Here is a 19,928-nt window from a genome sequence, read left to right on the forward strand (position 1 = left end):
TCTCGTGATAATAGATAACAAATTTTCCCGGGGTGCAGCTTCTCTCACAGGCACACTTCACCAACAACCACCTCACCCTCTTTCTATCCACCCAACGTGTAAAGCTGACTACGTCCCCTCTCCTGCATGAGGTCTTCCCGGGCACCACCAAAGCCCAACATGTACTCAACGAGATAGCTAATCATTGGTATCACTCATCTGTCATTTTTAATATTTCACGTCAATCTTGTCTTAATTTAGATCAAAATCATTTGACGTCCTCATAGGAAAACGGTAGCCTTCAGTTTTCAAATCACTTCCTCCTATGCCATTTTGTAGTCAGACCATGTGGATTAGAAGTAACTTCTGTGGTCACCTGGACCAGCATACTCAATGTAACAACAATCTCTTTAATAACCTTTGAGACCGGGGTCATTCACCATGCCCTCAGACACCTCCAGGGATGTGCGACTCATCTCCTCATGAAGCCCTAATTGTTAGAAAGTATCTCCTTGTATTGAAATGAATTCTATCTGCCTAGAACTTCTACCTATTAAATTTAAATTTGTCCTCTGGGGCTTGAAAGATTATGTTTGATTCTTTTTCCACATGAGAATCCTTTAATGTTTTGAGATAACTATCACAAATCACCCAAGACTTTTTTTTTCATGGACAAAATATCTCTATTTCTCCCAGTCATTGGAGTGGCTTTGAGCACCTTCACCATCCTTAACTGCTTTCTTCCGGAATCATTTAGTCCCTCCTTCAGAGAATACCTATTGTCCTCAGGCTAAGTGCCTGGTGCTATCCTAGGCACTGGGTGTACAATAGGGTGCAATGAGTAGTGAAAACAGGACAAAATCTCTGGGCTCATGGATCTTAAATCGCAGAGATGGAGGCAGAGCATAAAGGAAGGATTGACTCTGGAGGTCTATGTCCTTGGTATGTGGCTTTCAGAACATTCTAGATGTTTCTGCACAGAGCAGTGTTGTGATGGACCCGGTTTCTAACACCTCCGTTCATTTGGTCTGTACTTCTCCATCACTATATTTCTATCAATGTGGTTTGAGCTTACATTATCTTTTTTTTTTTGGCAGAGTTGTGCTCTTTTTGAACAATATTGAGTTTATTTTCAACTACAAACAAAAGAAATCAAGTTTCTTTTTTCATTTGAACTGCTGCTCAGTCATATCTTGTCCATCCTGTACTTAGTGTTAATGCAACTCTCTCCCATCTAGGTATGAGGCTTAACATTTATTCTTGCTGAATTTTATCTTGCTTTGTTTAGTCCATCTTTTCAGCCTATCTTGATCTCCTTGGGTCCCACTGCCACTATTCAGTGCATTGCTATGCCTCATATCTTTGTGCCATTTATAAATTTGATAAGTGGACTATTTACGTCATTACTTGAGTCACTGTGTAAAAGCCCAGTAAGAAGAGGGAAGTTCTAAGGTCAGAACTTTGAGTCTTCCCCATGAAGTCCTTTTTTCTGGTGCATTCTGGTCAATTAATCGGTGCTCTTTGTGCCAACCTTATTCAGCCTGTTATAAATCCAATGACCTGTTCTTCAAGCTCCCACTTTACCGTCAGGTTTACAAAGCTATCACAAAAGAAACTGTCAAATGCCTTGCTGCAAAATACATTGTCTTTATATAGCCCTCCTTTGCCGGTCTAGAGACATACTTACAGAGGAAATGAGGCTAGTCTGCATGACGTGTGATTGTTACACCCTCATTGGCTTTTTGTGACCACTTCTTTTCTCTTTAAGTGTTCAAAACTCATCCACTTTCTGATTGCTTAAAGCCCAATCTTCCCAGCATGGGCTGTAGGTTCTTCACAATCTGGCCCCAAGATACACACCAGCTTCATCTCCATCCAAGTCACTCCCTCTCTTAACCAGCCATACTAATTTTTTTGCTGTTCATCAAACATTCGTCTTTACTGATACTTCTGTCATTCAGCACATGTTATTCCACCCACCTGAAATGCTGCTGTGCTATTCCTCTTCTTTGCCCACCTGGAAGATTCCTGATCAATTTTAAAGACCTTGATAAAACGTCCTTGACTCTCTGTGCTCTTCTTACACTATGTATGCACGTGCACTGAACACGACGCACTAGAGTGATTTACCCATCTGTCTCTTCTTCTGGACTCCGTCTTGGGAAGGTTCTATTTATCATCAGAGACTAGTATGATGCATGGTATGTTGTAAGAACTTAATAAACATTTGCTGAATTCTATCATAGAACTTTCCTATGGATAGGCTCTGGGTACCAATCCAGTTTGTGCATCCATCTTCTCTCTTATTTCACACAAATTGGCTCTATGTTGCTATCTTCTTTTCTCTGCCGTGCTTTAAAAGTTCCTGAGAGTTTCATTTCCAAATTCTCTCTGCCAATGGCTGGAACTGCTCTGACTCTGGAGAGAAACTCTGAAACAATCGAGTGCCCTTTTATTATTTCTTCCCTTATCTTGAGTCTCAGTTGCCCCTTATCAACTGGGTTTAAGTCCTGGCTCTAACTCTGCCGAGCTATGTGACCTTGAGAAAGTATGTTCACTTCATTGAAGCCCAGTTTCTTCATTCCTTATTTGGGGGTTATCCCTTCCATTTTTATTATTTTATTGTTCTATTCATGTCTTTTATCATTTCCAATTTGAAGAATTTTCCTAGCTAAGAACTTGGAAACCAAATAGCGGATGAGTTGCTCCGTGTTTTCCCGCCTTCTGGAATCAGGACCCATTGATCCGCATCAGCAGCTGGAGCTCTGCTCCCGTGCACCCGGACGCCAGCCCTGCTGAGAGCTCGAGATACGGCCTGTTCTTGCCACGCACAGCCCTCCCGCAAGGGCACTACCTTTTATCTCTCATCATGCCATTCTGATCCTCTCACCTGGCTTTTGCTACATTCTAGACACGATACACTGCCTGTTGGGTGGACTGTTTTCAGTTACGGAAGCTACGGACGCCCCTGGTGTCCACCCAGCAGACGTGACGCTCTATTTCTAGGCCATGGCTTCTCTTGATACTGTGAATATGACTGCTACCAGACTGTCTTTCCAAATACTTCATCTGCCTTGGAATAAAAGGACTTTCACAGCAGAGCAATACAAAGCAGGTAACATGAGTTTTCTTTTATAGTTAAGGAAACTGAGGCTTGGAACCGTCAAGTCACTTGCCCAATGTTACTTAGATTTTAAGCGCTGGAGTCAGGGCTAAAACTCAGATGTTCTGATGCCTTCTCTTGACCTGCAAAAGGGCAGGGACACAGTCTCAAGACTTTCTTTATTCCTTCCCAGACATTATGCAGCTTCTCACTCATAATATGTGCTCAACTAATTCGCCAATTAATTGAAAAGTGTATAACATTTAAAAATTGTGTCATTTTGGAAGTAATCAAAAGCAGAATTTAAACATTTCAACAGGAAGGAGAGAGGAAGAAACTCCTGATAAGGACAAATTTTAGTTTTTACTTATTTTTCTTTACCAGCCCTCTGACATTGGTCTGGGAGTTCTAATTAGGAAAATGGCCATAATGTGGACAAAAGGATGGTAAAAGTGGGGAATAATTCATTAATGGGGGTATTGTGCTATAAATAATTGAGGGTTGACTACAAAGAAGAAGGTATTTCTTAAAAACCTGTCATTTGGTGTAAGATTTCTTAAACCACTTTGCCATTTTCACCCTGCTTATATCAATCTCAAATCAATTATCCCATAAAACGCCAATGAAGTATGGTGAACAGTATAATCCCTTTAATGTGTTCTCGCCTTTGTACTTGCCCCTGTGTCACTTACAACTCTTTTGCACAATAAAAGCCTCAAATTAATAAAGTTCTTTCTCCTAGCAGTTCAGAATGCTTTCTCCACATTACCATTTAATTAACTCTCAAAGCACGCCTCTGTGAAGTGGGCGTGTGATGGGAAAAGGAATTGTTCTTCCTCTTCATGACACATAGGAAACAGGGTTGAAGAGCAGATCTCTTCCATTCGTGGTGGAACTTGATAATGATTCAGTTTCATTCAGTTGTTGACCGGGTTTTTCTAGTGCACCCAGTCTTTCAAATAGAGTCACGTTCAGGGATGTATTCATTGAATAAGTCAGCACATAGTTATTGGGTGCCAACTGTGTGTCAGATCCTGTTCTAGACCTTGGGAATAGAGCAGTGAACGGGACAGGGAAAATCACTGACCTTGTGGAGCTTCAATTCTTCTGGGGGGAGACAGACAACAAACAGAGTCAATAAGTAATTGTACAGTATGTTAGGAGGTGACAAATGCTCTGAGAAGCCGAATAAGTCAGTGTAAGAAGGAAGGGGAGTGCTGGGAGGGTACATAATTTTAAGTAAGATAGAGAGAGTAGGCTTCACTGCGAGGGTGCCATTTGAGTGAAAAACTGAAGAAAGAAAGGGAGGAATAGCTGAGGGAAGAGGATTCAAAGTAGAACAGCCAGTGCAAATATACTGGGGCGGGCAGCCCACCTGGAGGGTTTAAAGAATCAAAACAGGCAGTGTAGCTAGAACAGAGTGAGAAGGGAGAGCAGCCCAAATTGATTCGAAGAGGTAACATGGTGTCAGATCAAATGGTGCCAGAATGAGGTCATTGGGATAGGCCCAAATGGTGTCCTTACACAAAGGGGAAATTTGGACACAGAGAAACACAGAAGATGATGGGAAGAAACAAAGAAACTATCTACAAGCCAAGGAGAGAGGCCTGGAACAGCTCCTTCCTTCCGAGCCCTCAGAAGGAACCAACCCTGCCCACACCTTGATTTTGGACTCCTAGCCTCCAGAACTGTGAGAAAATAAATTTCTACTGTTTCAGCCACTCAGTTTGTGATACTTTGTTGTAAATGTCAGCAAACTAATACAACAACTTCCAATATTTCAAAAGTATAAATCAAAGTCTACTTTTCCAAGATAAGACTGAAGCTAAAAACAAAACAACAGCAACAAAAACCTTAAATATCATTATTCGAGATGGAATGATATTTCTTTGGTGAAGTAACAGGGCTTCTACCTGCTACTCAGAATCCTATCTGACATGGAAAATAGATGCATTATTACATTTTACAATTTAATTTGTTTGACAAAAATATCATAAAATATAGGGTCCATAAGGAAAATGATAAAAAGTGATTTCAAATGATGATAGCTGAGGGTCACATATTTACATGGTCTGGGAAAGAAAGAAACAGAAAAACATCCTACAATATCCATGTTGTTTTGCTGCTTATAACACAAAGGGCCATTACGTAGGTGGAAGGTACAAAAGTGAACATATTAAAATCTTATGTTCTAAGATCCAGATGGATTTTGCAGATGACCTAGTTTAATTGCCTCAGTTTATATATGAAAAGTGTGAGTCCCAGAAATGTTAAGGTGATGGACAGAATTTTGTTTCCAATATACAGTAACACAAATTATGAGTTGTCTAATGAGGCTTTAAACAACAACCAGAAATAGTGAAAGATGCTCTTCCTTGAAACTTCCTCCTTGAGATCTGCCTGGCAGCAATAACTAGCTATAAGCCATCTTGGGTCATAACTGCCCAGAGAGAAAGGTGTGAGTTAGGTGTGTGGAGGAATGACAGGTGGGATGAGAGAGGATAGAATGGGAGGCATCTTGGTGAGAGACCTCTGGAATTTTTTTAAATTTGTAGTGTTGTTACCAGGCATATTTGCACATTTAAGACTTCAGAGTCACACAGAGGCGTGTTTGAGTCCAGGCTCCGAGAGCTAGAAGGTATGTGATCGTGGTTAAGTTTCCTAACTTGAACATCGGTTTCGTTACACACCTTGTAAATTTTGTCAGGAATGGTGAGATTATTTTTAACGTGTTTAGAGGTAGCAGGAATCCAATAAATGGTGGTCTTATTACTAGTAGTATTTCTAATGGGTTTTGGAATTTCTTGCCTTTGTGCTTGACTAGAAACCCTTTCCTTCATCAACTCTGCAATAGAGATGTACTTGGAGAGTCGTTGAAGAGCCCAGCTTGAGTGTCAACCCCTTCCCTTCAGTCAGCTCACACACTTTCTATCACTCAGTTTTGCATTTTCATGCAGTTTTTGGTTTCAAGCTTTGATCTCCTGAACTTAGATTTTTTGAGGAATAGCGAAAAGCACCAGGAAGACTTGGATTTGATCTCTGCCGGCCACTTCATTACGGAAGTAGAACCACTATGAGCACCATGGAATGAGGGGTTATTACAGGAACAAGAGCTCACACAATGGTCCGGGAAGCTGGGGAAGTTATTTTCCAGAAGGGAGAATTGAAAGGTCTGAGAAAAGTCACTACCAGACGCCCTGAGGCCCTTGTGTGAGTGGGCAAGTAGAAGCTTACAAGGGATTCTGGGAAGGCAGGCACAGCTAGGCGCCGGAGGGGACCACGGCGGGGAGCTGGTAGAAAGGCAAGGGCAAGCTGAGGTCTTTGCACGGCCACTGCCTCTTTAGGTCCACATTCAGGCTCTTGTGATGAGTGTGGGGTACTGTTGCTCAGCAGGGCTGGGAATTTGGAAGACGATCTAGATGAGAAGTTGGGGAGAGCAATGATATGCTAGAACCCTCCAGGACTCTGCGTGTGTCACCACATCAAACTACAAAGACCTTCAGAGAGGAGTAGGTGCTGTCCCATTCTGTTTACCCAATCTTGCACAACTTCTTCCTTTGGCCAACTCTACTCACACACATACAGGGACAAGGATCCAGGGAAATGCAGTTCCAGCTGATCATGTTGACACAGAACAATGTGCCGCAGCCACTTATTGGTTATGTGGGTTATATCAGGCAGTTTACTTAACCTTTTTGATCCCCTCCTTCCCTATTGGTGTATCAACATAAAAGAGATAACAATTATTACTACTTCTGCAGAGTTTTCGTAAGAATTAAATAAGATAATAATGTAAACAATGTATTACTAAATATAAAAATTACTTTGGTGTTATTAGACATATCTGTTCATTTAGTTAATGCATCTACTGTGGGCAGAACAGTACTATGCCTGGGATACACAGCAGCGAGCTAAACAGCCAGTATCCCTGTTCTGGTAAGCTGAATCAGACACCAATGAGATGTTCAAGTAGAGATGTTAAAGAGGCAGTTGACAGACTGGATTTCAGGGGATGGGTCTAGGTTAAAGGTATACATGTGGGAGTTATTCGTATGTAGATAGCCTTTAAAGGTATGAGTCCGAATTAGCTCACGCAGGGAGTGCACATAAACTGAGAGGAGAAGAGGCCCAAAGATTGAGAGCTGAGGAATTCTAAACGTTAGGGGTGAAAAAGAGGAAACAGCAATGAGGCTGAGAAAGAGTAATCAGTAATGCAGAGGAGAAATAATAGTGGGGTCCTGAGAGCCAAACGTAGAAAGTTTTTGAGGTGAGAGGGCTCAACTTTAACTTGTTCAGAAAAGTCAGTTCATATGATAATTGAGAACTGAGCATTGGTTTAGCAACACTGAGGTCATTGCCAGAGTGGAACAGGTGCAAGACAGAATGAGAGGAGAGGAGGCGTTTGATGTAAAAGGAAGCAGAAAAGCAGGACAGTAACAAGTGGAAAGTGTGTCAAGGGAAATTTTATATACATATATATCTATATATAGGTACTATATCTATATGATGGACGGATGTATGGGACCCCATGCAGTTGGGGTATATTTTATACCCCATGCATAAAGTACATAAAATTGACTCTATTCCATCTGTTAGTTTGCTTATTGAGAGGAATGATCCATCAGTGTTGAGTGTGGGTAGGGGCCCCTACAGGGACAGAATCATTATCTAGAGATGCAAAGCAGAAAGCCTGCTCCCTTTAGGCAGTTAAGAAGAAGATGGTCAAACTGAGTGAGCAGGCCCAGTTATTCTTTCCAAATTTATTAGTCCAATGTCAGCTTCCCAGGAGTAGACTGAGCAAACAGGAAGACAGAGGGGCTGAAGGGGAAGAGGTAGGTTTCAGCTAGAGCAAGAATGTTAAGGAAATAAAGAAAAAATTAAAAAACGCCAATTTTGCTGAAAAAGACCATAATTTCTAGAGCGCACAATGGAAAGATTTTGGGAACTGGGGAAGAGTGGGAGACTAGGTGTACATAAAGTCGTTTGGGATAGTAATCTTTGCCCCGTAGCATTTAGAACTACTTGGTTGGATAAGTTGGATAAATATTTGTTCCTTGATCAAACCCTGACAGTGCCTGGGTGGGGCTGGGGAAATGCATTGGCCCACACCACCTCGTGTTGGCTGGAAGAGCTGTCCTGACCAGGAGAAGGTTCTACTCTGTTTAGACTCAGGGAGGTAAGAAGGGGCTGGCTTGTTTATCTTCTAGCTCTCTCTTTCCCACACCTGGCCCAGATGAGGAAGGAAAACTACTTGAGGTATTGATAGCTTCCCAACTCTGCTCCCCCAAGCCAGAGACACAAGTTTCTTTACTATAATTGGGGCAAAAGTGATTTATCCCCTTCATGTCGTTCTAATCCTTACAGAAGAATTAGTGACACCAACCTGAAGAACAATTCTGGGGGATCAGCACCCCAGGCCGTCTTTGAAAATTGCTAGAGAATGAGGGTGATGGGTGAGAGGAAAGTTCCTCTGAGCACCTTCTGTCAAAGGGAGAAACCAGGCATTGGGGACGGTCCTTCAATTTCACAGGTGACAAGATTTTCACCTCGAGTTGGCGGCCTCCAAATTGTTTCCCATTTCTCCAACTTAGGAGGAAGCTGTGAAAGCCGCAGGCAAATGGGCTGAATGACTCATTTGGTCCCGGCCATTTCCTTCACTCCTAGGATCTCTCGTTGTTCTTCAGGCATAACAATAATCACCTGCTTCCCTGGTACTGTCAGCGGAGTCCTCAGGCACGTGCCAGCTGCACGGGGCTCCATCCATCCACCCACCCACCCACCCACCCATCCATGCATCCCTCCACCCTCCCATCCATCCATCCCTCCACTCATCCATCCATCGCCCTTCCTGCCTTCCCGGCTTACACTTGGCATTAAGCTCGGATCTCCAGGCCCTCCCCGGCGCGTACACCCGGGAGGCGGGCGGGCGGGGTGTGCGGGAGCGCGGGCTGGCCGCGCCGGGGCAGGGCTGTCGCCTCCCCAGGGGCGAGAGGGTGGGGAGGCCGGGGAGGCCCGCGCCGTGTGGCCGCGCCGAGCCGAGCCCGTCCGAGCCGGCACCTTTGGCTGCCCGGGCCCCACGTGACCGTCCCCTCCTTCCTCCTCCCTCCTCCCTCCTCCCTCCTCCCAGTCGCGCGCACGGGCCGGGCGCCTGGGCTCCCGCGCGCGCTCGGCCGGTCCCAGCGCCCGGGAGGGGACGCGGGGGAGGGAGCGCGCGCGAGCGGCGGGCCGCCGGAGCCGCCCGTGCACGGCGGCGGCGAGGGTGGCGGTCGCCCGAGCGGCGGGAGCCGGGGCGGCGCGGATTCCGCACCGCCGAGTGTGATGAAGCTGCCCTGCCTCGCTGCTCCGCTTGCCGCCAGCTGACACCGCCTGCACCCTGCCCGCCCGCCCGGGGAGACGCCGGGGGCCGTGACCTTGGCCGAGGAGGTAAGCAGGCGAGGTGGAAGGGCCGGAGGCAGCGCCAGCCCGAGCCCCCGGCCCCCGCCCCGCGCCCGCCCCGGGAGCCCCGCGCGCACGCCGCGGTCCACGGTGCTGAAAGTGCTGCCCGGCCCCGGGCGCAGCTCGCCTGCCATTTGCTGCTGCCGTGAGAGCCAAGCCAGGGGAGCTGGGGCTTGCTTGTTTTCTCCTCTTTGGCTGCTTGCTCCGAGGCTTCTGCAGTTAGGCTGCTACCCGTGGTGACCCAGCTAGTTGCCCGAGGGTTGACCTGGCACCCGTTCTCGTGGCCGGGACCTGTTCTGGTGCCTCCTTGCAAAGCCTGGGCAGGATGACATCCTGACTTCCGAAGCGGAGTGGGGTGAGAGGAGAGGAGCCAGTGGCTGGCAGCGCAGGCAGGTGAAAGTAGGCGAAGCTACCCTGGCTGTGTGTGGGAGACCCCGAGGCTAGAGAAGAGACACACGTGCTGGAGGAGGCACCGGAGTGGGCCTCTCTGATGCGCCTGCATGGGGGGCAGCTAGACGGATACCTGGGGGAAAGTGTGCCGCCACGGGGAGCTGTCTTTCTGCCCTTCTGGGAGCACACCATCAAGTAGAGATGCAGGTATTGGAGAGAGAACTCTGTGGTGTGGAAATGACAACCGTGCGGTTTTTCGGTGAGCATCAAACTCTTTTAAAAATGAGTGTCCAGAAAATCAAGTCGGTTAAAACCATAGCCAAATGACCATTTTAACTAAATATTGTCATTTCTTACAATTCCCTGGGGGTACAGTAAGTGTCAATTCAGCTGTTTTGTAAAAAAATCGATTCCAGTGCCACTTCCTCCAGCCAGCCCCAGCCTGTAAGTGTGCTCCATACTGGGTGGGTGTGTGGATGATGAAGAGAAATCCAGAGAGTCAACCCCTTCAGCACGACCCTTAGGAGTTCACTGAAGTCTCTAACCCTTTGCAGGGTAGACTGATCATTCCTGCATCTAGGAGCGGACGGAGTGGGGGGTGACATGGCCCAGGGGAATAATTATGGGCAGACCAGCAACGGCGTGGCAGATGAATCACCGAACATGCTGGTGTACAGAAAGGTAAGAATTTCTTCACTTTCTTGGAAAAAGGGCAACTTTTGGCTGCCTTGATGTTTTTTCCCCCAGATCAGAGTATATATCAACTCTGTGGCCTTGTGGATTTCCCGAATCACTGGTGACCGCACACTGTACTTGAAGACCACCTAACGTTCTCAAGTGGGGTGTATGTATAGAGACACCACGTAGTCAGTGAGGCTGATCATACTCTGTCCTCACACTTTCTCTGCTGATTTTACGTAGATTAATCTTCAGGCAGCAGTAACAGCAAGTTTGGGCAGCCCACATATTTTGTTTGTGACACACATAATTTTATAGCATCTATAATAATTTTCAGAAGCGTTTTCTTATATTCCCCCTAAGCATTTAGGTTATAATGATTATATAACTATATACCATTTTAGAAATGAAAATAAACCGCTTCGTAGTTCTGTAGCAAGAGTGGATGTGTCTGTGAATGTATGGGTGGTTTAATGCTTTTACTCCCAACTAAACAATTCTAGTTTTTGTTTTTGTCTAAGCCTAAGTTATTTTTTACTTTGTGTTATTTTTATGATTTTGCTCTTGGGTATTTATGTTCTAGTGCCATATGCTCATTAAATAAATGTTTATATTCCAGAGGATTTTTTTTTTTTTTGCTACAAACCAATCTGACAGCTTTGTGCATTGTATGATAACGCTGTCAGCAACAAACTTCTAGACATTGAACCCTCATAATAAAGATGCATTTGAATGTTATGTGTGCTGCAGAGTGGTAACTTAGGTGACTACGCTCTGGTTATAATCAATGATCTTACCACATTTAAGGAAGCAGTATTCTTTATTTAACTTCTGTACCAATAGTTTCTACTGCATTTTATGCTAGGATTATTTTTCTTTGGGTTATTATCTGTAGTGCATATTGAGCAAGATTTCTCTAGTTCTCACTAGCAATAGTAAAAAGGAAATCATACCTTGAACCCAGGAAAATTGTTAAAGGTTTTGATTAGCGTGAGTTCAGTGAAGAGTCCAGGATGAGTTTGCATTTGTTCGTTCAGCTAGAGGACCAGAACCAGTTATGAATAAAGATGAAAAGCTATGTGCTACCTTGACCTGTACTAAATAAAAACTTTCCTTCTCTGTGGCCCAGGATCATTAAAAAGTGATGAATATGTCTATGAGGGAATATGGTTATTGCTTTAATGTGAAGATGCATGGATCTCCTGACTCAATGCCAGCTGTTTTTTTCTGTAGCCTTACAGACAGTACTATATCATATACCTGTGAATGCAGTTTTACTGTCTGGGACAACACAGTATGATAGGAAGGAAAAATTGAAGAGTAGTTGCCTATTTTAGTCTTAAAGCATCCCAACTGGGTGAATGAGGAAAATAATCCACTTTAACCTAAATTATTACTATTGTATTCCTACATTGATTGAAATAACTGGATATTTGCCCATTCTATATAGAGTTGGTTTTGAGAATAACTATTTTGGGGGCAGTATGTGTTTTTAAATAAGGTATAATATTTTTTATTATTTGATATGACTCTGAATATCGTAATATGCAAGATGTGAGAATTGTAAATTCTATCTTATGGTGTATGCAATGTGGAGAGTTGTACTTTTGGATGTAAAATTACGGTAGTTAGCTATTTTTGTTAGGTAAAACACTGTATTCTCTGTTTCCCTAAAAGATGTTAAGGGCTGAACTGATTGAACACCTAACAATTATCTTGATTAGAAATCAACTTAATATAACATCAATCCGTGAGTCTCGTTTAGTCAATTATTATGAGAATAAATGAAAAATAAGGCGAGGAGTTTTAGAAATAGTTACTGGATAATTTAGTGTACCTGAGCTTCATACTGCTAATTTTGAATTTGCTCTGTAACTTATTGTATAGCATCAAATTACTATTAGTGCTACTTGTAAATTAACAGATTATGATGACTTCAAGAAGAGAATAAAATGCCTCACTCTTCTAAGCATTATTATTTTGTTGCTTAAGCTGAAACTGCTAGTGCCACTTATTCTGCTCTCCTTTTATTAGCTCTTTGTTTAGGGTTAATGACACTTTATTTCTGGAAAAGATTTCCCTGATAAGTTGCTATTGGAAAAAATAACTCAGTTCAGTAAATTTTACTCATAATGCTTAACTGTGGATTGCCTGTCTATCTTTTTATTTTCTAAACATATATATTTTTGCTTTTGTTTGTGGTATAATTAATAAGGTATAAATAAATACCAGATAATTTATATAAAGAAGCACAGTGTCCTTGGTTATCATTTGCTAGTTACCAAGTCAAATGGTCCATGTCCGTGCAGACAGACAGTGTAACATCATGGATTTCATGTGACTATTTTACTTCTGTTCCTTGTATCTTATATGGGCTTTACATTTCATATCGTCCCAGTAGAGGCCAAATTTTAATGTGCAGAACAGCAAAGTAGTTGGAAAGGAGTATAGGTCAAATAGATGTACATATTAGGATATTTCAACTGCTTCCCCTGCATAAAAGAATAAGCACGATGCTACAAATGCTTAGGAATCATGAAGTCAATCAAAGGTTTAGAAAAGAACTTCAGTCCTACAGTGCCTTGCTCAATAATGGCAGAGAGAATGGATAGAGAAATTGCTGTTTTATCGATTCTTGCCAATTTTCCACTTCTCCTTCACTGTTGAAACATCGTTCTTGAGAGCGGGTTCTGAACTAGAAATGTTGATGGTGTTGTCACCATCTCCCCTCCCCCACCAAGTTGCCTCTCTTTTACTGTGGGAATCTGATGACTTACACACACTGAAGTATGGATGTGCTGGGTCCGTTGTCTCTTGGTAGGCTGTGAATGATACCTAGGAACTTTCCTGTGAGGGATAGGAAGCAGTGAGTGGTTACCAAAGTGGAATACACAGAAGAGAGCTGGGATGTGTGAATTTCTTGTGTTCGTCAGATGTCTCTCTCCATAATGATTGTCCTCATGTGAATTATAGGAGTTCTTCCAAATAATGGGAAAATTTCAGGGTTCTTTTTTCCATGAGAATTCCATAGTGATATTATGGAAAAATGTACAATGAGTGAAACTATGATCCTCCAGGCAGAGTGAGTGCCCCCATAGTGAAGGCTACAGGCGTAGTAACACTGCCTCATCATCAGGGTTGGTACTTGCACGTCAGGCTTGGGTGTTTGCCAGTAGCTTCTTGGCTTAATATGAAGAATCTCTATAGGTTTAATTTGATGTCAGAGGTATGAACAAAATATTTGCCTTACCAAATTTTTGATTTATAATGCCACTTTTTTCATAAGCAAGTGATTAAGTTAGGGTGATAATGTCATTTTCTGTATTTGAGAACATCTTATTTCAAAGCTCATAAAATGTGAGGTTTGACCACTTTTATTCCTGGGGCCTTCTAGGCTCCCTTCAGACAGGCCATAACTAGAATGGAATTAGAAGTATTCAACTTCCTTGAGAAGAGGCCCACCTGGCTCCAATTTGCCTTGGATTTGGACTAGCTTCTTGAAACATTTGTAGAAGTGACAACCTAGAACTCGGTTTTGTTTCTGGTTGATGGGGCTCAAGCATTACTCCAGTTCTTGGTCTGCTTTGAGCAGAACCCTCATTCCTGTGGGCAGCACTGGCTGTAAAGGATGGCTGAGCTAGAACCCAGGGTACAGGGAGACACATTCCAAATTTGGTGTCTGGCCAGCACACTGCCCACTGGACAGCATACATCACTTTTTGTCCAGTAGCTGACATTTCTGCATTTGAAAAACAAAATATCTGGGGCACCTTGGGGCCAATATTTCAAATTGGCTGGAATGCTGGCTTCTCACTAGCAAGAATGCTCAAAATGACCAATAATTCCTGATATTTTTTTGTGTGTGTATGAGGAAGATCAGCCCTGAGCTAACATCCATGCCAATCCTCCTCTTTTTGCTGAGGAAGACTGACCCTGAGCTAACATCTATTGACAATCCTCCTCCTTTTTTTTTTTCCCTCTTTTTTTCCTTTTTTTTTTTTCCCCAAAACCCCAGTAGATAGTTGTATGTCATAGTTGCACATCCTTCTAGTTGCTGTGTGTGGGACGCCGCCTCAGCATGGCCGGACAAGCGGTGCGTCGGTGTGCACCCAGATCCGAACCCGGGCCGCCAGTAGCGGAGCCGGCACACTTAACTGCTAAGCCACGGGGCCAGCCCCTTGATATTTTTGCAGCAACTGTTTATGCTCCAGCTGTCAGAAAAGAAAATGAAAATGTTTTCCTCATTTTCTATCTTGGTGGAATGAACATGTTTTTGGAAATAGCAAACCTGTGAAGTTCACCATGCCTCCCTGCCCCCTTCCCCTCACCCATTCTCTCTTCATCTTCCATCTAGTCACTCTCCTTCCATTTGTTTCTTTCTTTTTATTTTTTCTTTTCAAAACAGACCTAAGGGTAAAGATATAATTTTCCCTAGGATGCTGCTCGTTTTAGTTGTAGAAGAGAAAATGACGTCTTCTGTAGAAGAGAGCAGATGCCAGCCTTGTTTGAGTATCTGTCATGTATGGACATTCGGGTAGGTGCTTTTATTTATTTATTTTTTTTACTTTTATTTTTTGTGAGGAAGATCAGCCCTGACCTAACATCCTTGCTAATCCTCCTCATTTGGCTGAGGAAGACTGGCTCTGAGCTAACATCTATTGCCAATCCTCCTCCTTTTTTTTTCCCCCAAAACCCCAGTACATAGTTGTATGTCATAGTTGCACATCCTTCTAGCTGCTGCATGTGGGACACAGCCTCAGCATGGCCGGAGAAGCAGTGCATTGGTGCGCGCCCGGATCCGAACCCAGGCCGCCAGTAGCGGAGCACACGCACTTAACCGCTAAGCCACCAGGCCAGCCCCTTGATATTTTTGCAGCAACTGTTTATGCTCCAGCTGTCAGAAAAGAAAATGAAAATGTTTTCCTCATTTTCTATCTTGGTGGAATGAACATGTTTTTGGAAATAGCAAACCTGTGAAGTTCACCATGCCTCCTCGCCCCCTTCCCCTCACCCATTCTCTCTTCATCTTCCATCTAGTCACTCTCCTTCCCTTTGTTTCTTTCTTTTTATTTTTTCTTTTCAAAACAGACCTAAGGGTAAAGATATAATTTTCCCTAAGATGCTGCTCATTTTAGTTGTAGAAGAGAAAATGACGTCTTCTGTAGAAGAGAGCAGATGCCAGCCTTGTTTGAGTATCTGTCACGTATGGACACTCGGGTAGGTGCCTTTAAACTTGGTACGTTTGTGCCGTGGAGTCCAATATGTTACTATATATGCGGTGGTGGCAAAAAAGTTAGTCTTTAAGGATAAAACTGCTCTGTTCTTGAAGAGCAAGATGGACTACTGGCCTTTCTTTCATGAAGGCACCATGGGAGCTGTCATCCCAGTAGAAAGTCACCTATCTGATTGGCTTGACCTCAGTGTTGCCTTTTAAAGCCATTTTTGAAGTCAGTCTGTCCTATGAGGGTTCATAAGCCTGCAAGAAAGGGGAGTGACTTGTTTCTTCTTTGGCAGAAACCAAGCCACAGGTGTTACTAGTCTCTTAGTGGTGAGTGAGCTGACCTTAACTCAGTGCATTTGTCTCTTCAGGATTGTCCAATCGAGTCAAGCTTGAGGGTGCCAATATTCCCCCCTCCTCAAACTTCATTATAAAAAATAACCTTTGACCCTTTTGAACCTTAGTTATCTTGATCTCTCTGGGTTTAGGGTGCTACTATCTGTTAGTAGAGTGGAGAATGAGGTGATAACAAAAGAAGGGCCCAAGAGAAAAGGAAAGAATGTTTGCAAATAGATAACCACAAAAGGCAGAGCCTTTCAGCCCCCAGATTTCTAAATTAGAGGCTCAGATGAGAGGCAGGTATCAGGAGAAATGTACCATTTCTGGAAAATTCCAAAATAGAGTGTCTTCTATAAATTAGATTACTTGAAAGTACTATCTGGACTAAGGGGTGTTGTCTACTATAAATATGAATTTAATCTGTCTGAATCAAATGCAGACCTGTTTGCAGTGACACAAATTCTGACATGTGTCCTGAGATAGGATAGGACCATCATCTATGGTATTTCCACTGAGAAGTAGACAGAGACATTTTACGAGTAATAATTTAATGATGAGTTTTGGATAATAATTAACTTGAGTTCAGAGTAGGAAAGCCTTCCATGGTTGAGCTTTTTCCTCATCACTTGTTGCTTGTCAGTACTATTTGTAGGATTAAGATAAGGATTGGTGGCCTGACTTCTATTTCCTTCATTTCCCACCTCCAAGCTCCTCGAATCTAATGGATCAGAGGAAAGTGCAGATGTGGAAAAGAGAAGCTATCTAGGGATTTAATGCCTTGTGATAGCCTTTGGGTTCTCCTGGGTGATGGAAAGTAGGATATTTTTAGGTGGTGTGGGTGATGGAATGTGATCACTGCAGAGAAAATGGAAATATTTTGGATTTGGACTGTTTAGTGACTTAAAAAATGTTAAGTCTCCTTGAAAACAGAATCGTGGAAAACGAGCACGCAAGTACATGGCCTTTGCTTTCCCTTTCATAGCAGTGGAAAGGGGACATTTGAATGTCAGGGTTACAGAGACTTCTATCTTACAAAATATCAATCTAATTATGAAATAATTGTAAATGATAAAGTGAGTATCCAGTTCCTTAGGAAAAAAATGCCCGCTTCTCTCTGCCATTTGCTTAAGGTAATATAAAAATTTAACTTGCCCTCTTTTTAATTCCCTTTGTCTTGTGTCTAATTCAATTAACACAGGTCTCAAGACATTGGAACTCTAATAGATAATCATGCCCTTGATTCCAGTTCCATTAAAATTGCCACCTATTCTAGGCTGGGAAATATTTTGGCTGAGGGGCCCATGGACAGAGATAAGTTGTTGTTCTGTCTTCTGGAAAAATATATAGGAAAATGGCAGCTGTGTGACATTAGCTGGGTTCTTAAGAGTAAGTCTTGGAGCCTTCTTATTTTAAGTCCTTTCTGGTGATTAGTAAGTGAGTCAACGTGCTGAAGTGGAAGAGGCATGTGCCCTGCAGTTGGGCAGTCTTGGTTTTAAATCTTGGCCCTGCCACTGTTTAGCTGTGTGGTTGTGGGTTAGTGACTTGACCCCTTTCACTTCAGTTTCCTTATCTATAAAATGATGAAAAATAAAAATGTTTCCTTCACAGAGCTGTTTGATGATAAAATGAGGTAGCCTAGGGAAAGTGTCTTTATAGAACCTAATATATATTAGATCTTCAATAAATGCTATAATAATTATTGTTACTATTTTCCTATTACTATTTATTTAATGAAAATTATTAAACACCTCGTATGTGCCATGGAGTCCAATAGATTGCTATGTTTTTGATAAAGGGAAAAAAGGTGAACATTTTCACCACCTTCAGTCATATCTTCCTGGGAGTTAAGAAGGCAGAGTCGGCAGGATGCTTTAGTAATATCATCTTTATATCTTGCATTATTTAGTCCTATATAGCTAGCTAACTTCTTCTTTTTAATAAGCTCTTTGAAGTATTATCTTATATATCTTTGAAGTCTGCACAGTTCCTTGGATATTATGTAAACTAAATAAAGCCTTTGAATCCAAGAATTTCAGAGGTAAAAAGGAAGTCAGAATTTATCTACTTTTTCATTTTGCAGATTATGAAACAATATCTATGAAACTTGGGATCAGAGAAATAACACAATTTGTCTATGGTCACACAGCTTGAATTCAGGTCTTTATTTGTCTTTCTCTGGCATCTCTCTGTTTTACAATAAATGCAATAAGTCTTTGTGTTTGTAGTTTAGTGTCAGTAAGGAATCGGCATCCTGGTTACTCCGTGGTATCCATTGATTATCCTAGGATGTCTACTCACCCAGTATAGATTACTAGATTCCGTTTTCCCTTCAACTATAGTTTAGCTTTTGGAGCCCCAGGAATGGTGATTGGGAACTTAGTCTGACCTACTATGATAGTAATTCTGTTCTTGATTTTATCCTGGCTGGAAGTTCTAGGCTGATGAAAATCTAGAATTTGATGCGCTGTGACAGCACTGTCCAAAAGAACTTTCAGAATGGAAATATTCTATTGGTGTACTCTCCAATATGGTAGCCACTAGCCACAAGGAGCAACTGAACACTTGAAATGTGGCTACTGTTACCAAGGACTTGAATTTTAAATTATATTTGATTTTAATTAATTTAAATCTAAATAGTCCCCTGTGGCTAGTGGCTATTATATTTGACAGCACAGTGATTATGGAACAAAGACCTTTGGAAAGAGATAAAAGAGATGAAAGAATGTGCTATACTTAGCTTGACACTTGACACAGTGCTCGCAACAAAGTAGGACAACAGATCAACAAAGTTGCACCATATCACAAATGATTTTTTGAGAGAATAAAACAGAGTAAGATTTTGAAGGAAGAACATGACCTGATGAGGAAATGGTAGATATTGTGATAAATAACGTCAACTGTCTACTCAGTTTATGTTCTTTTTGTTTTTAATTCTGTGGAAACTATCAGTAGTCTGATGAGGGTAGCCCTCCTAAGGCCAGAAGACAGAGGTTGTCTTTCAGGAAGATTAAAGCCTGAATGTACTGTGAATACACCAGGAAGGGCACTTGCAAGGCCTCAGATGATTTGCTGATGTTGAAAGTATTTCAACAAATCTCTATTTTGTGCCATCCCAGAGATGCATCATAGCCATTCCAATTCCTACAAGCCTAAGAAAACCCAGAAGCTTCTGAGTAAAAGTGTTTTAAAGTGATTGGAATCCTTGTTGAGAATTAAAGCTGGGATATAAAGGAATCCAATTTTTTTTTTATTGATGTTTTAATGGTTTCTAACATTGTGAAATTTTGGGTTGTACATTTTTGTTTGTCCATCACCATATATATGACTCCCTTCACCCCTTGTGCCCACCCCCACCCCCCTTCCCCCACCCTCACTGCCCCTGGTAACCACAGTCCAGTTTTCTCTGTCCATGTGTTGGTTTATATTCCACATATGAGTGAGATCATACAGTGTTTGTCTTTCTCTTTCTGGCTTATTTCACTTAACATAATACGCCCCAGGCCCATCCATGTTGTTGCAAATGGGACAATTTTGTCGTTTTTTATGGCTGAGTAGTATTCCATTGTATATATATATATATATATACCACATTTTCTTAATCCAATCGTCAGTCGAGGGACACTTAGGTTGCTTCCACTTCTTGGCTATGGTGAATAATGCTGCAATGAACATAGGGGTGCATAAGCCTCTTTGGATTGTTGATTTCAGGTGCGTTGGATAGACTCCCAGTAGGGGGATGGCTGGATCATAGGGCATCTCTATTTTTAATTCTTTGAGGAATCTCCA

The 19,928-nt window shown here is 42.5% G+C and overlaps 1 protein-coding gene across 1 annotated transcript in view; it reads left to right on the forward strand.

Moving 5' to 3' along the window:
- Positions 1-9,386: 9,386 nt before the first annotated feature.
- RGS7 (regulator of G protein signaling 7) overlaps positions 9,387-19,928 on the forward strand; it is a 514,737-nt gene continuing 504,195 nt past the window's right edge. Inside the window, exons 1-2 of the mRNA XM_058533555.1 lie at positions 9,387-9,505; positions 10,462-10,588. Coding sequence (XP_058389538.1) covers positions 10,511-10,588 — 78 coding nt within the window. The 5' untranslated portion in view covers positions 9,387-9,505; positions 10,462-10,510. The remainder of the gene's footprint in view (positions 9,506-10,461; positions 10,589-19,928) is intronic.

Source organism: Diceros bicornis, chromosome 38 (genome assembly GCF_020826845.1).
Source record: "Diceros bicornis minor isolate mBicDic1 chromosome 38, mDicBic1.mat.cur, whole genome shotgun sequence".
Lineage (NCBI taxonomy): Eukaryota > Metazoa > Chordata > Mammalia > Perissodactyla > Rhinocerotidae > Diceros > Diceros bicornis.